General features: G+C 64.4%; 7 protein-coding genes across 7 annotated transcripts; 4 read left to right on the forward strand and 3 right to left on the reverse strand.

Moving 5' to 3' along the window:
- Nucleotides 1-1012: 1012 nt before the first annotated feature.
- OSTLU_31440 (predicted protein) lies at nt 1013-2437 on the reverse strand (the record flags this gene model as incomplete). Its single annotated transcript, XM_001417592.1, has 1 exon — nt 1013-2437. The coding sequence occupies one exon, from the start codon at nt 2435-2437 to the stop codon at nt 1013-1015; it is 1425 nt and encodes a 474-aa protein (XP_001417629.1).
- Nucleotides 2438-2753: 316 nt separating this feature from the next.
- OSTLU_15230 (predicted protein) lies at nt 2754-5108 on the reverse strand (the record flags this gene model as incomplete). Its single annotated transcript, XM_001417593.1, has 1 exon — nt 2754-5108. One exon carries the CDS (start codon nt 5106-5108, stop codon nt 2754-2756), a length of 2355 nt encoding a protein of 784 aa, XP_001417630.1.
- A 557-nt stretch (nt 5109-5665) lies between these two features.
- OSTLU_15231 (predicted protein) lies at nt 5666-7159 on the forward strand (the record flags this gene model as incomplete). Its single annotated transcript, XM_001417345.1, has 1 exon — nt 5666-7159. One exon carries the CDS (start codon nt 5666-5668, stop codon nt 7157-7159), a length of 1494 nt encoding a protein of 497 aa, XP_001417382.1.
- A 163-nt stretch (nt 7160-7322) lies between these two features.
- OSTLU_24476 (predicted protein) lies at nt 7323-8802 on the forward strand. The gene has a single exon (XM_001417346.1). The coding sequence runs from the start codon at nt 7558-7560 to the stop codon at nt 8686-8688; it is 1131 nt and encodes a 376-aa protein (XP_001417383.1). The 5' UTR covers nt 7323-7557; the 3' UTR covers nt 8689-8802.
- A 371-nt stretch (nt 8803-9173) lies between these two features.
- On the forward strand, nt 9174-10064 carry OSTLU_6437 (predicted protein; the record flags this gene model as incomplete). The annotated part of the gene is made up of 1 exon (XM_001417347.1): nt 9174-10064. A coding segment is annotated over one exon (891 nt), but the record flags the coding sequence as incomplete, so codon positions are not given.
- Nucleotides 10065-10163: 99 nt separating this feature from the next.
- TPR4a (TRP-containing protein) lies at nt 10164-12127 on the reverse strand (the record flags this gene model as incomplete). Its single annotated transcript, XM_001417594.1, has 2 exons — nt 10164-10306; nt 10327-12127. The coding sequence occupies 2 exons, from the start codon at nt 12125-12127 to the stop codon at nt 10269-10271; spliced, it is 1839 nt and encodes a 612-aa protein (XP_001417631.1). The 3' UTR covers nt 10164-10268.
- Nucleotides 12128-13997: 1870 nt separating this feature from the next.
- OSTLU_87146 (predicted protein) lies at nt 13998-15440 on the forward strand (the record flags this gene model as incomplete). The annotated part of the gene is made up of 1 exon (XM_001417348.1): nt 13998-15440. The coding sequence occupies one exon, from the start codon at nt 13998-14000 to the stop codon at nt 15438-15440; it is 1443 nt and encodes a 480-aa protein (XP_001417385.1).
- Nucleotides 15441-15508: the final 68 nt, after the last annotated feature.

Below are 15508 nucleotides of genomic sequence, written 5' to 3' on the forward strand. Positions count from 1 at the left end.
TCGTCATCGACGCCGACGCGTCGCCGCGCGCGCGCGCGCCGTCGCCGCTCCTCGCGCGCGCGGCGCCGCTCGTTCGCCGTGACCCATCGCCCGCGCGTCCCGACGACGACGTCGCGCACCGCGCGCGCGCGTGCGCACCGCGCGTCGTCGCGCGCGACGCGCCCGCGTTCGCGCCACCGCGCGGCCACGCCTCGGGGCGCGCGCTCGACGCGCGCGCGACGTGGAACCGCATCGCGCGCGTCGCGCGGTGACGCGATTTCGCGACGCGACGCCGCGCTCGTCGTCGCGCCATGCTCGCCGCGCGCGATGCGCTCTCGCCGCGCGCGTGCGCGCGCGCGTTCGCCCTGCTCGTCCTGCTCGGCGCCCCGCTGTTTGCGACGCGCGGGGACGCGACGGCGTTCACCGTCGTCGACGGCGTCGCGAGTTGGCTGAGCGCGCAGAACGGCGGAAGAAAACTCGCGGGATGGCGCGCGGTGGTCGTCGAGGCGTGCTATTACCCCGACAGCGCGATCGCGCGCCTTAGCGGTCGATCGGTCGAGGCGACGGCGACGCGGATCACGCGAAAGGCGGCGCAGATGCGCGAGGCGCTCGGCGAGGCGGGGGCGCGCGAGTGCGCGCTGGGGTGCGCGCTCGCGCTGCTGGGGAGCGTCAAGTATTGCGTGAACGGCGATATCGGACCGTACGGCGTGCTGGCGGCGCTCGAACTCGGGTATTCCGTGTTCGCGAAGGGACTTCCCGCGATGCGGGCGAACGTGGTGGGGACGACGTGCGTCGTCGTCTTCGGCGCGTTGTCGTCGCCGAGCGCGCGCCGACGCGCGCGGGCGAGGGCGAAGCGAGATTAACGACGCGCTGCGATCGATTTCGCGCGTTCGGGCGTTCGGTTTTTGATCTTTCTTGTGAATTCGTGACGTGAAAGCGTCGACCTGTCGGTATAATAATGTACAATTCGTTCTCGCTGAATCGCGTCCGTCATTCGTTCTCATCGCGCGGCGTCGCGTCGGCGCGCGACGCTCTACTTCGGCGCGCGATGCTCTCGCCAGAGGAAGAAACCGCAGTCACAATCGGGATTGGTGCGCGCGCCGGCCGGGCGCGGGCAGCAAAAGAACACGCGTCCACAGTGTGGGCTCTCCTTCTTCTTCACCGTGCGTACTTTGCACGTTTCGCCGTGCTTGCACTTGGGAGGCGCCATTTTGGCGAACGTGTTCATCCACGCGCCTCGCGCTTCTTCGGAGCTCACTTTCGTCTCGCGCGATTCGAATGCGTTCGCCGTGGGTGCTATAGGTTGTTCTACTGTGTCTAGTTGGCGTTCGTTTCGGTCATCCGGCTCTTTCTTTTTGGACTTGACGACGAAGAAATCTTTCAACGTCGCTTCGGGCTTGCGCTTGGGCGCGTCTGAGACGCCCGCGCGGGATTGGGCGCGGGCGCTTGGGCGCGTCGGCTTCGCTCGCGACTGAGACGCCGCGTTAAGAAATTCCGGCGTCGCGTTGCTCGTCGACGATGCGCGTGCGAATATTGAATCTACCGTGGTTTGTCGACCTGGGTAAAGCATCGAAATCGCCAAAGACGGAGGCGTTTGTTGCGAATCTCTCCGCCTCCACATCGATTCCTCGAGCTCAAGATAGACTGGCGCGTGATCGCTCCCTTCAAATTTTTGTGCCACACCGACGCCTCGGACGCGCTTCAACGTCACCGCTCGATCGCACAAGAAATAATCGATTCGTGATCCATAATTGGACAACTGCGCTCCACTCGCAACGTTCCAACACGTGAACGCATCGCCGAGCGTCGGAAAAAATTCGCGAAACACGTCCACCATCGCGTCCCCGGCAAGTTGTGCCGCGAGCCAATCGCGCGATGGATTTCGAGGTTCCACCGCGTTCGGGTCTTCATCCGCGCGATCGAGTTTCCACGACGGTGCGATGTTCCAATCACCGCATAAAATCACATTTCGACCGCGTTCGCGCAGACTCTTGTATCTCGCCTCGAGCGCGCTCAAAAAATCGCGCTTGAACGCCGCGCGCTCGGCTGTTTTCTCATCGACCGCTGGATCGCCGAAAACGGCCGGCACGTACACCGTGCACAGAACGAACTCACCGAAATCGACCCACAACGCCCTGCCCTCGCCGTCGATCTCTTTCGCGCGCGTCGCGTCGTCCGCGAACGGCGCGATTTCTCCCGCCCACATGGTCGACTCGCCCGCGTCGCCTTTCGCGCACACTCCCCGCTCGATCGACGTCGGGCAAATCTCGTTCGAGCGCCAGTACACCGCCACGCCGCTGTATCCCACGCGGTGATTGGAGGATTCGCACACCGCGTGGGCGCCGTCCCAACCTTCGACGCGTTCCAGCCGCTCGACGTCGCCGCTCGAGCTCAGCTTTGTTTCCTGCAAACAAATCACCTTCAAATCGCTTCCGAGCGCGTCGAACAGCGCCTTCATGGACCCGTAGCCGTGTATCCGACGCACGCCGTGCGCGTCCGCGCGTCCGTTCGTTTTTTGCGCCGCGCGCGCGTCCGTGAGCGCGCGCAACCCGCGCAGACCGACGTTCCACGAGACAATCGTCGAGCGTCGCGACGCCGCGTTCGAGCGTCGAGGGTACGCGCGCGCGTCGTCGGGCGTCGACATCGCGCGCTTAAACGCGTCGCGCGCGCCGCGGTGACGCGAGGTGTCGCATGCCGACGAGCGTTCGAATGCCGATGACGAGTGCCTCGTTTCCTCTACTCACAACGCGCGTTCGAGTCGCGGGACTACGGCGCTAGAGGACGAGCTTGACCCACGGCATGTCGCACGCGTCGTTCTCGCAGTTCTCCACCAGCGCGAACGTGATGTCAGCCATGGGCACGGAGAGGGAAATTTGTTGTAAATTTCTGGCCGTCGAGGCGTCCGTCATGATGAGGTGCGTGGAACGTAAGCGAGAGGCGATGCGAACGCCGCTCCCAATCGGGGGCTCGGCGACGTTTACGCGCGGATCTTTGCACATCACCTTGAGCATTTGCATCACCGTGCCCATGTCCACGGTGGTCGTGCCGGTGCGTTGAAGCGCCTTAACCAACGCTATCAAGAACATGCGCTCGTAAAAGCTCGCAGCGTGAATGAGTTTCATGTGCGGACCGTCGAACATTTCGCTTTGCGCTTGGCGGACGTCGTCCATGGTTACTTTTTCGATGCGAGCCTTGGCGCGCGCTGCGGCGCCCTCTTCTGGTTGCGCGTTTTGCAAAGTGAGAGTAGTCACCTTTTCGACGTTAATTCTGGCTTCGGCGACTTCCGCCGCTCGCCGCGCGAGTTCGAGCGCTCGCCGCGCGTCGCCGTTCACCGAAGCAACTTTTCTGCAAATCAAGTCGAGGGTCGACGGCGCGTAGGCGTCGCTGCATCCCTCGACACTTTCCAGACGCGAGGTGACGATCTTCTTGAGCTGTTCCCAGGAATACGGAGCGAAAGCCGCGCGATTGCTTCCGAGTCGAGACGCGATGCGCGGGAGCATGCGTTCGGGTACGTCGAGCGTGTTGGCGATGCCGATGACGACGAGTCGACTCTTCTTGTGAGTCGGCCAATCGAAAATATTGTACAGCACGTCTTGCCTGTGCGTAACGAGCAAATCAAGCTCGTCGACGATGAGAACTGTGACTCGTCCATCGCTTCCTTTGCCTTCCTTGAATCTCTTCTCCAAGACCATGCTCGCTTTGTCCGGGCTAAACTTTTGCCCCATCAACTCTTCGGCGATGGTGCTGTACGCGTGCTTGGGCGTTTGCAAACGGAGCGCGTTGAGCTCAACGTGGTTGAACTTTGGAATCACGCCGTTGCGCGCTTGCGAACGAAGGACCCGTATGATTTCGCGAACTGTCGCCGTCTTGCCCGTACCGGGGACGCCGGAAATGTACAGACATTTTCCCGTGCTGTGCGAACCCGCCATGATGGCTTCGTGCACGAAGTCGTAGACTTGCTTGCGTTCGTTTTCGCGACACGGCAGCGTCGCCGGCGTCGATGCCAGAGATAACACAGCGCGCACGCCGCCTAAAACAGTCGACGGGTGCTTCCTACCACGACTGAGAGCGCTGCCACCGAAACCAGCAATCTCCAAACGCGCCGCCGCGTCTTCCACACGCCGTCGAGCGGCGAGACGACCCGCGAGACGACTGTTGGCGCCCGACTTTTTGTCCTTCTTTTTCTTCGAGTCCCAGTCGTCGTCCTCTGCGTCGCGCCAGTCTAATTCATTCTCAAAGCGATCGTCGTCGCTGAATTCGTCCTCTTCGCCCCATTCGCCGCGACGCTTGAAGCGCTGAAACGCGGTGTCGTACGTGTATTCGCACACGTACGTGTCGTGCGATCCTTCCTCTTGATCTCGGAATTCTTGAGGCGTGCACACCTTGGCGACGCGAAATAAGCAATCGACGGGATTAACGTCGACGTTATGCGTCAAAAACACCTCGCGCCGATGCTGAATGGGTTGGCGTCCCATGTGCGTCTCCTCGGGCAGCGCGTACCATCGCGCCGCGAATTGGTACTCTCCGTTCTCTTCCCAAATGTGCTCTATACGCGCTAAATGGAACCTACCCGCCATGAACTCCGTGCACGCGGTGCGCGTCAACGTTTCGATTCGCGGCACCGCGCTCGCGGCCTCCCCGCCCCGCGCACACAACGGACAGTGCCAATCGCTCTCCGGCACGCGCGTCAGCGGCGGCTTGAGACAGCACATGTGCCACCCGCTCAGACACGTATCGCACTCGAGCATGATTCGATCCGCGTTCGGCGCTTCACCGCACACCATGCAAGGACAATCTTCGTCGTCATCGAAATCGACCGTTTTCTCGTTCACCACGTACACGCTATCGCCCACGGCAAACTTTTCGCCTTCCAAATTCACGCACTTCCAATACTTGCGCTTCGGCGCCGCCGCCGCCGCGTTCAATTTTTTTCCCCTCCCCACCTTTTTCCCGTCCGACCCCCCCCCGACGTCGCTCGCGACGTCCCGCGCGTCGCGCGTCCTCGTCCTCTCCCCCTCGCTCGCTTTCGCCTTCGTCTTTTTCCCTCCTCTCCCCGACGCGTCCCTCGCCGCGTCGTCGTCTCGCGTCCGCGCCGCCTCCGTCTCCATCTCCTTCCTCCCTCGCGCCATCTGCGCCAAAAACGCCGCGTTCGCCCGCTTCTTCTTCTTCTTCTTCTTCGCCTTCCCATCGTTCGCGTCCTCGTCGTCCCGTCCCGTCGTCGTCGTCGTCGTCGTCGTCTTTCGCTTCGTCGGTCGCGTCCCATCCTCGGTGGCGTACACCCGCGTCGCCATCGCGCGCGCGCGCGACGTCGACGCGAGTCGCGATCGCAGTCGCGTCTGCCGCTCCATCTCGTCCGTCGTCCCTCGTCGCCGGCGTCGCGGTGTGAGCGCGCGTCGCGGTGTGCGCGCACCGCGATTCGAATCGATCGCGCGACAGCTCGAGTTTGAATTCGCGTTCGCGTCGTCGCGAGTGCGACGCGCGCGAGGGACGACGGATGCGCGTCTCGACGTCGACGCGCGTCTCGATCGCGGTCGCGTCGACGCCGCGTCGCGCGCGTCGGCGACGACGCGCGAACGCGACGCGACGACGCGCGTTCGACGACGACGACGACGACGACGACGGACTCGATGGACTCGTGCGACGGGCGTGCGCGCGAATCGGACGCGGCGACGAGGAAGCGAAAGAGATGACGGCGCGATTGCGGGCGAATTGGTTCGAGACGGCGGAGGACGTGCGAGGGATGGGGCCGGAGGACGCGCGCGCGGCGGGAATGCCGGCGAGGCTGTACGCGAGCGTGCGGGCGACGCTGGACGAGGACGAAGAAGACGACGTAGAGGCGAGAAATGGGGAAACGAAGCGCGAGGAGAGCGAAAGTGGGTGGATCGGGGGGGCGCTGCCGGGCGCGGGAACGCGCGCGCCGACGGTGACGCGAGAGGGAGGGACGGCGCTCGCCGACGTGCGCGTGACGCAACGGCGACGATTGAAACCGTTTTCTCTGCGCGGCGAAGAGGTGAGCGCGGAGTTGGAGGAAGAGTTGAATACGCTGGTGAGAGATTTGACGTCGAGACGCGTCGGTGGTGGGCGCGCGCCCGTGCGAGAGCGCACGGCGATGAATCACGTCGCCGTGGCGAAGCAATTCATGGGATGGTTGTGCCGAGAGTCAGAGCACGCGAGCGAGTTTGCGACTCTGAGCGTCGATGGACGCGTGGTGTTGCGTCCGGGCGTGTCGTTGCGCGACGCGTTTCCGAAGCGCGAATCCGTAGGCGCGAAGTACGCGATAGAATACGTTCAGTGGCTCAGCGACGAGCGTCGCATCAAATCGACGACGGAGGATTTTCAGCTGCGAAGTCTCGTCGCCTTGGCGAAGTGGGTGCACGCGTTCGTCGAAGACGACGGTATAGCGCCGCCGTGCGTGCAAGAGCTCGTTCGAGTGCAGCGATCGGCGCGCGATCGCGCGAAAAACGCCCCACACGCCGCGGACGACGACCGAAAATGGCTCGAATGGGATCAGTACTTGGCGCTCGTCGAGCATCTCAAACTCGAGTGCGCGCCGCTGGATTGCAACGGCAAAGAGCGCTCTGAGCGCGAAATCGCGATGAGCGTGCAGCGCTATTTATTGTTCGCCATCTTGGCGTGCATTCCCGATCGCCAGCGAACGTTGCGCGAGCTGCAGTTGAACAAGACGCTCTTTCGCGACGCCTCCACCGGCGCGTGGATGGTGCGTCACGGCAGCGACGATTACAAAACGGGCGGCGCCTACGGCGAGCGACCCGCGCTCGTGATCGATTCTCGCGTCTATCCAGCGCTCGAGAGTTGGCTCTCCACCCACCGAGCCGCGTTATCGCCGTCCCACGACTTTGTTTTCACCCGCCCCAACGGCACGCCCTGGACGGTGAGCGAATTGTCGCGAACGTTTTCCCGCGCCGCCCTTCGCGTCACCGGCCAAAAGACCAATCCCCACTTGATTCGCGACATGATCGTCACCCACGTCCGCTCTCGCGGCATCGCCAGCGACGCCGAGCTCGAGGCCTTGGCTCGTTTCATGGGTCACTCCAGCGCCATGCAAAAGTCCACCTACGACCGCCGCACGACGCAAGAAAAAGTCAACCCGGCGTTGTCGTTGATGGCCAACGTCAACGCCGCCGCGCCGCCGTCGCGACCGGCGTCCGCGCCGTCCTAGCGATCGCGGAGTCGATCGATTTTCGGTCTCGACCGCGGCGTCCGGATCGGATCCCGTCGGCGCGCGCCCGCGATGAAACCAAACCAAACCAAACGCCACCGAACCAAACACAGACACGACGCGACCACGCGCCGCCGCGCGGTGACCTCGCCGCAGTCGGGGACGCGAGTCGCGACTCGCCGATTCATCACCGCGCGTCGCCGCGGCGCGACGACGCGCGAGAGCGGAGAAAGGGCGCTCGAATCGTCGATCGCGAATCGCGTCGAACGCGCGACGCGACCGACGCGCGCGACGCGCGCGACGCCGCGCGACGCGACGGCGCGGGACGCGCGATCGACGCCCGGACGCGAATCGACGGGAGGCGCGAGCGACGCGAGGAAACGTCGGCGACGCGCGCGATGGCGCCGAACGACGGCGAACGAACGGCGTTCGCGCTGAAGATCGCGCGAGGGCGCGTCGTGGAGGTGACGAAGACGAACGGGGAGACGATCGAGGGGGTGTTCGCGGAGACGACGAAGAACGGCGGCGAGGCGACGATCAAGTACGGATGGACGAAACGCGAGGCGGGGGCGAAAGAGCGGGCGCAGAGGAGCAAACCGATGGAAACGATGGCGATCGCGATGGATGAGATCGCGAGCATCACGGCGAGAGACGTGGGGATGAGCGATTTGGCGGTGGGGCCGAGTCGAATGAACGACGACTTCACCGACGGCGGCATCTCGAGAGGGGCGACGGGACAGGATCGCGAACTCGTCGCGTGGGCGCCGGAAGAGGGCGATGGAGCGAGTGGGATGACGCTCGAGGAAGAGGCTGGGATCGGGGCGAAGAAGGCGGCGGCGGCGGCGTGGGGGAAGAAATCCGGCGGACAGTGGGACCAATTCTCCGCCAATAAGCAACTCTTCGGCGTCGACACCAAGTTTGACGAATCCTTGTACACGACGACGATCGATAAGGCCAAGGGAGGGATCTCCGAAGCCGAGGCCGCGCGCATCGCGTACGAGATTCAGAATCAAATCTCGGACAACCCGCACGTCGCGGAGGAACGTGGCCAAAAGGCGCTCGCGGATTACGACGAAGAGGAACGATACTCCTCGGTGTTGCCCACGCCGAAAGGCGCGGCGCCGCCGACGCCGGCGTGGGGCTCGGGCAAGGTGCCGAGCACCGTCGCGCAGCACGCGGAAAAGAAGCCCGCGGGTGAGAAGGCGAAGGACGTCGCCCAGCCCGCGGACGCGTCCAAGTCCAAGCTCAACGCCGACGCCAAGTCTTTCTCTCTCAGCGCCAAGGCGGCCGAGTTCGTGCCGACGTTCAAAAAGCCAGCCGCGCCGCAAGTGCCGCCCACGGGACCGCAAATGATGATGTACCCGGGTATCCCGCAAATGCAAGGCCAAATGATGTACATGCCGCAAATGGGCATGGGCGTTCCGCCGCAAATGCGAGGCATGATGCCGGGTATGCCGTACATGCCGCAACAAGGCATGGGCGTCCCGCACGGTGCGCCTCCCACACGACCACCCGAGGGTGAGAACTGAGCTCGCGTTCGCGTACACAACGAGCGAGTGCGTTCCATAGGCGTCGCGCGCGCGCCATCCGAAACCGTCAAACCGTCGACGCGCTCGCTCGACGTTTGATTTTGTCCGTCTCCGACGACGCAATAACACATTACCGACAAAACATATTATCCAGGCGACTCCGACGGCGCGTCGCGTCTTCGCCTTTCGCGACCGTCGACGCGAGCGCGAAACGACGTCCCGACGGGACGACTGGCGACCCCGCGCGGCGGTTACCGCACATCGCGCCGACGATGCGCGTCGCGCGCGCCTTCGTCGTCGCTTTCGCGCGCGCGCGCCCGCGAGTGACGCGCGCCGCGCGTCCGAGCGCGCCCGCGACGAAACCGCGCGTCTGCGCCCCCCTCTGCGCGTCCGCCGACGACCGCGCGCTGCACAGCCTCGACGGCTGCGACGACGCCAGCGACGCGCCGTACGTCGTCGTCAAGCGCGTCGACGCCCACGACGTCGGCGCGCTCGGTGATGTGTTACTTTCTCTCGGTGCCTCGTCCGTGTCGACGATCGACGCCGACGCGGGGACGGAGGACGAGCACGAAATCTTCAGCGCCAACACGTTCGAGGAGCAGGCGAGCGACAAGACGAAGGCGCGCGTTTGGGCGAAGTGCCACGTGACGGCGTACTTTGAAGATCACGCGCGAGCGCGCGCGGGAATCGAGGCGGCGGAAGAAATTTTGGGGATTTCGTTGGAAGCGTCGTACGCGGAGTCGAAATCAAACGATTGGGTGCAGGCGGTGAAGGATAGCTTTACGCCGACGAAAATCGCGGACGGGCTGTACATCGTGCCGGATTGGTGTAAAGACGTCGATGCGAACGCTGTGAACATCGCGCTGGAGCCGGGCATCGCGTTCGGTACCGGTGAACATCCGACGACGCGGTTGTGCCTGCGCTGGCTGAAACAGACTTTGGCGAGGCGAGGGAAGACCGAGCTCGTGGTCGATTTCGGATGCGGCTCGGGCGTACTCGCGATCGGAGCGCTCGTCATGGGGGCCGACCGCGCGGTGGGCGTGGATTTGGCGAAACAAGCCGTGCAGAGTTCTATCGACAACGCCAAGTTGAATGGTGTGGAGGATCGCTTGACGACGTATCTTGGCGACGGACGCGATCCCGGAACTCCGGGCGCGAACGGGCAGGCGGACGTCGTCGTCGCGAATATTTTAATCGGCCCCGTGCTCGAGTTGGAGCCACTCTTCGCGGGGTACTGTAAAGTCGGTGGCGAAATCGCGTTGAGTGGGATTTTATACGGTGAGCAGAGCGCATCTGTCGTGGCAAAGTACGCGCGTCATTTCGACAATATTTGCGTCGTCGAGGAAGGTGGGTGGGCGTGCGTGCACGGCGTACGAAACGGAACGCCAGTCTGATTGATGGTTCTTCGTCGTCATTGTTATTGTGTCGTAGTTTTCTAATACAAAAATTCGCGTGCGCGCGCATATTAACAAAAATTACGAATCCAGTCGTCGTCTACATTGCTCGCTTAACATCATTCGCTCGAAACCGGCTCTTTTCCGCCGCCGCCGCACACCTCTTCGCCGTCTTCTTCGCTTTCGTCACCGAGCATAAAGGCATCCGACTGCATCGCATTCTTCTGCATAGAGATAGTCGTACCTTTACTCACGCTCGGCGTACCACCGACGCGATTGAAAGTTGTTCCCGGTTGATCCATGCGCGATTCCGTGCCGGTGGCGTGCGACGGGCTGTCTGGTCGGCGCAAGTGCGTACCGTCAAGCATCGCTCGTGTATCCATGGCAGCGTTATCGTCGACGTTTTGGAAAGAGCTGAACCCACCTCCGAAAACTCCAGCACTCATGGCGCCATCGGTTTCCCCCTCAACTTCACCGTGCATACCCAAGCCACCGCTGGCGACGTAGCCGGCGTTGGGGTAAGAGAACAGTTGCCCGCCCTGCGCGCTCGATCCCGCCATGCCGCTCATGGGCATCGTCCCCCAGGACACTCCTCCCGGTGCGCCGATGAACGACGATGCGATACCACCCCGTCGTGGTGCGTGGAGAGCGACATCACGTCGGTGAGTGGCTTCGCGCAAATCCGCGACGAGCCCCGGATCATCGGGCGTCATTTCCAACGCCTTGGTCAAGTCGCCGATGGCGGTGCCGAAATCTCCCTCGGTCACCGCGGCGAGCGCTCGCGCCTTGAGTGCGAGTGCATTGTTCGGTTCGCGCGCGAGCGCGCGAGCTGCGAGTTCACCCGCTCGCACGGGATCGGCTCTCCGAAGCGCGCACGCGCTCGCTTCGAGCAAGCACGCCGTCTTCAACTGTGAATTTCGCTCCGACGATCCACCCGTCTCTTCGGTTTCAAACATTTCAATTTGATCGATAAATCGCAGGGCGTGTCCGTACGCGCGCTCGGCGGTGCCGAAATTCTCGATCGCCTTGAGCGCATCCGCGCGAGCCTTGAGCTCGAGCGACGCCGGAACGAGCGATTCTCGCGGTACGTCCCACGGTTCTTGATTATCCCACCGCGTCGGCGCGGGCAGAATGATTTGCTTCGATTCGACCTCGGTACCGACACCTGCCGCTCCTCCCTCACCGGCGAGCAAGCTTCCAGCCGCCTTGATGTCGCCACATTCCACCTCTTCGCTATTGCCCAGGCCCGAATCCGCGCGCCCGCCTTCGCCGCGCGAATTCGTAAGCCTCTGCGCCTCGGTCGAATCCACCGGACGCGCGCGGTCGCTCGACACCGCCGCCGTGTTCGAATCTCCCGCACTATTCGCCGGCCGCTGTGCGTGTCCGTGCACCGTGCTCGAACTCCCCGTCGCGCCTCCGCGCCCGCCGACGCGACTTCGCGTCAACCCGGGCGCCGCGCCGCGCCGCGCCGCGCCGTCCGCATTCGTCGCGTCGACCGTCGCCGCCGCCTCCTCACCCATCGCCCGCGCGCGCGCCCTCACATTCCCGGCTTCGTCTCCGTTCACGACGTCGTCGTTCGACCGCACGGCTTGCGAGTTTTGAATCGAGTGCGTCGCCGCGCGTCGCGCCCCTTCGTCCCCGATCACCGTGGCGTGTCCCGGATTTTCGATCGACCGCGTCACCGCCGCCGCGTCCACCGCGGGCATTCGTGTCTCGTATCCGCCGTCGTCGTCCAAGTCTCTCGCGGACCGTTCGACGTCCGCGTCGTCGTCCGCGTCTTCGTCCCCTCGTCGCGTCCCGCGTCCCCGTCGCCGCGCTTCGCCCGCGCCGCCCGCGCCGCCCATCCCGAACGCCGATCCCGACGATTGCGCCGCGCGCGTCGCCGCGGCGCGCTCGGGCGACGCCCGCAGCGCGTCGTCGTCGAGGCGTTCGGCGCCGTCCGTTCGCATCAGCATCGGACTCAGATGGGTGTCACCCTCGGACGTCGTCGCGTCGAGCGTCGCCAGCGACGCCGCGCCCGTGGATCCGCCCGCGCTGCGCGCCATGTCGGCGCGCGCGACGCGCGAAGACGCGTCGCGGTGTGCGACTCGGCGGCGTCCGCGCGGCGGGCGACGCGAACGCGAACGCGAGACGCGCGCGAACGTCGAGGTCGATATCCCGAATCGTCGATGTGAATGAATTACACGAATCACACAAAAAGTTAGTTCGTTTCCCAGCGCTCGCTCGTCGCGATGACGCGTCGAAATCGCCCGTCGTCGCGTCACCGCGCGTTGGGATCGAGCGGAAACGACGCGCGCGCCGCGTCGCTCGGAAACGGAAACGGAAACGCGACGCCGACGCCGACGCCCGCGATCGCGCGCATCGCGTCGATCGTCATCGTCGACGACGACGACGACGACGCGCGGTGCGCGTGACGCGCACCGCGACGCCCGCCGCCGCCGCGTCCCGTCGACGCCGGCTCGCCTCCGTCTCGCGCCGGCGACGACGCGTCTAGAACTTCGTCGTCCGTCGCCTCCTCCGTCGTCATCTCCGCGTCCCACGAAGCGAGTCGTCCCGTCATCGTCGACGTCGACGTCGTCGGCGTCTCCGAGTCGTTCGCTTCCTCGCGCTCGCGCTCGCGCTCGTCCCGCCTCGCGTCTCGCTTGGCCAGTCGTCCGTCGCGCACGCCGACGGCTTCGACGTACGCGTCTCGTCTTCGCTTGCGCCCGCGCGCCGCGCGCGCGGCGTCACCGTCGTCGTCCATGGAATCCACGTCGCACGCGGCGCGCGCGCGCGCGTTTTCGAACGAACGCGCGAACCACCGGTCGGTGATTGATTGTATTGATTTTTGAACGCGATGCGCTCGAGCTCGACGCCGCGACGACGCGACGACGCGACGACGCGACGCGCGACTACCGACGACGCGACGACGACGATCGCGACCGATCGGATCGATCGCGCGTCTCGCGGTGTCGCGCGCGCGGCGTCGAACGCGCGTCTTCCATCGATCGATTCGACGCCCGCGTCTTCTCGGCGACCGACCGAACGCGACCGACGACGCGATCGCGACGAACGGCGCGTTCGACCGACGTCGAGATCGAAATCGAACGATCGCACCGCGATCGATCGGTGCGATCGAACCTCGACGCGTCGATCGAACGATCGTCGAATCGCGCGATCGACCCATCTGGATCGCCGTCGGCGCCGACGTCACGCCCGGCGGCACAGCGCGACGGACGACGCCATGAGCGACTGGGCCGACGACAGCGGCGATTTACCACCCCTGAGCGCGGGACTGCCGCCGCCACCGACGACGACGACGACGACGACGATACCGAAACCGTCGACGTCGGTGCCGGCGCCGCAGGTCGCGTCGCCGCAGAAATCGGGATACGTCCCGCCGCATCTGCGGAATCGGCACGCGGCGGCGGGCGACGGCGGGTCGCGAGGATTCGGTGCGTCGACGACGACGGCGCGACGCGCGCGAACGACGGCGACGGCGACGACGAGAGGGAATTTTTAATCGATCGATCGCGCGCGCGCGATGACGCGCGAACGCGTCGCGCGAGAGAGGGGACGCACGCGATCGCGATCTCGACCGCCCCGCACGATGGCGACGGGCGATAACATTGAGGCGTAACCCTGGACGAGCGCCGAGGCGGGCGACTGACGACGAACGACGCGCGCGGTTCCGATCGAGCAGGCGGTGACGATAGACGAGGCGATGGATGGGATACCGGACGCGACCGCGGCGGCGGTGGATGGGGCGGCGGCGGCGGCGGTGGATGGGGCGGCGGCGGCGGCGGCGGACGGTTTTCGCGCGGGGAAGACTACGGCGGGACGTCGTTCGGGCGGCGAGACGATCGCGGGGGAGGAGGCGGAGGATGGGACACCGGACGGTCGCGATTCCGCAGAGAAGATAACCCGTTCGCGCAAATGGAAGAGGAAGAAGCGGCGGCGGCGAGAAACGATCCTGACTCCGAGGCGACGAAGATGTTTACCGGCGAAAACACCGGTTTGGACTTTGACCTGTACGACGACATTCCCGTGGAGACGAGCGGACGCGACGTGCCGGAGCCCATCACTTCGTTCGTCGACCTCGACCTCGGGGCGGCCGTGAACACGAACATCAAGAGATGCAAGTTTAAGAATCCGACGCCGGTGCAAAAGTACGCCATTCCAGCTTCGCTGGCGGGAAGAGATTTAATGGCGTGCGCGCAGACGGGTTCCGGTAAAACGGCGGCGTTTTGCTTTCCCATCATCGCCGGTATCTTGAAGCGCGGTCTTCAAGGCGGTCATATGAACCGCAAGACGTATCCTCTCGCGCTCGTGCTTTCGCCGACGCGCGAATTGGCGAGCCAGATTCACGAAGAATCGCGGAAGTTCGCGTACCAAACCGGCGTCGCCTCGTGCGTCATCTACGGTGGCGCTCCGGCGGTGGAACAATTCCGCGCCATGGAACGCGGGTGCGACATTCTCGTCGCCACGCCGGGTCGTTTGATCGATCTCATCGATCGCGCTAAGATCTCGTTGAGCAGAGTTCAATATCTCGCGCTCGACGAGGCGGATCGCATGTTGGATATGGGTTTCGAGCCGCAAATTCGACAAATCGTCGACGAGCGCGACATGCCGCGATGTGGCGAGCGTCAAACGATGTTGTTCTCCGCAACGTTCCCGAGGGAAATCCAGCGAATGGCTTCGGACTTCTTGGACGATTACGTCTTTCTCACGGTCGGTCGCGTCGGCTCTTCGCACGCGTTGATCACGCAATCCGTCGAGCGCGTGACTTCGTACCACGAAAAGAGCAATATGCTTCTCGATTTGGTCGAAGCCGTGCCGGGTTTGACTTTGGTTTTCGTCGAAACGAAGCGAGGTGCGGACCAGCTCGAGGATTTCTTGTACCAAAACGGTAAGCCCGCGACGAGCATCCACGGCGATCGCACGCAGCAGGAGCGCGAGGCGGCGTTGAAATCCTTCCGAGCGGGTAAGACGCCCATCCTCGTCGCCACGGACGTCGCGGCGAGAGGTTTGGATATTCCTCACGTCACCCACGTCATCAACTTTGACTTGCCATCGGATATCGACGACTACACGCACCGCATCGGTCGTACCGGGCGCGCGGGGAAGAAGGGTCGGGCGACGGCGCTGTTTTTAGAATCCAAAGACGGCCAAATGGCTCGCCCGTTGACGGAGCTCATGAGCGAGGCGAACCAGGAAGTGCCGACGTGGTTGACGCAAATCTCTGGCCATTCCTTCGGCGGTGGTGGACGTCGTCGCGGTGGTGGTGGCGGGAATAGATTCGGCGGTCGCGACTACCGCGGCGGCGGCGGCGGCGGCGGCGGCGGCGGCGGCGGCGGCGGCGGCTGGGGCCGCGAGTAAATCGACCCGCCTCGCGCGTTCGCGTTCCGAGTATGAAATCCTAGATGTGTGCATCTGTTAGATGTTAG

This window comes from Ostreococcus lucimarinus, chromosome 4 (assembly GCF_000092065.1).
Source record: "Ostreococcus lucimarinus CCE9901 chromosome 4, complete sequence".
Classification (NCBI taxonomy): domain Eukaryota; kingdom Viridiplantae; phylum Chlorophyta; class Mamiellophyceae; order Mamiellales; family Bathycoccaceae; genus Ostreococcus; species Ostreococcus sp. 'lucimarinus'.

Bases quoted from the DNA above. Each gene is read 5' to 3' on its own strand.
- OSTLU_24476 (XM_001417346.1), top strand. From the start codon at position 7,558: ATGGCGCCGAACGACGGCGAACGAACGGCGTTCGCGCTGAAGATCGCG.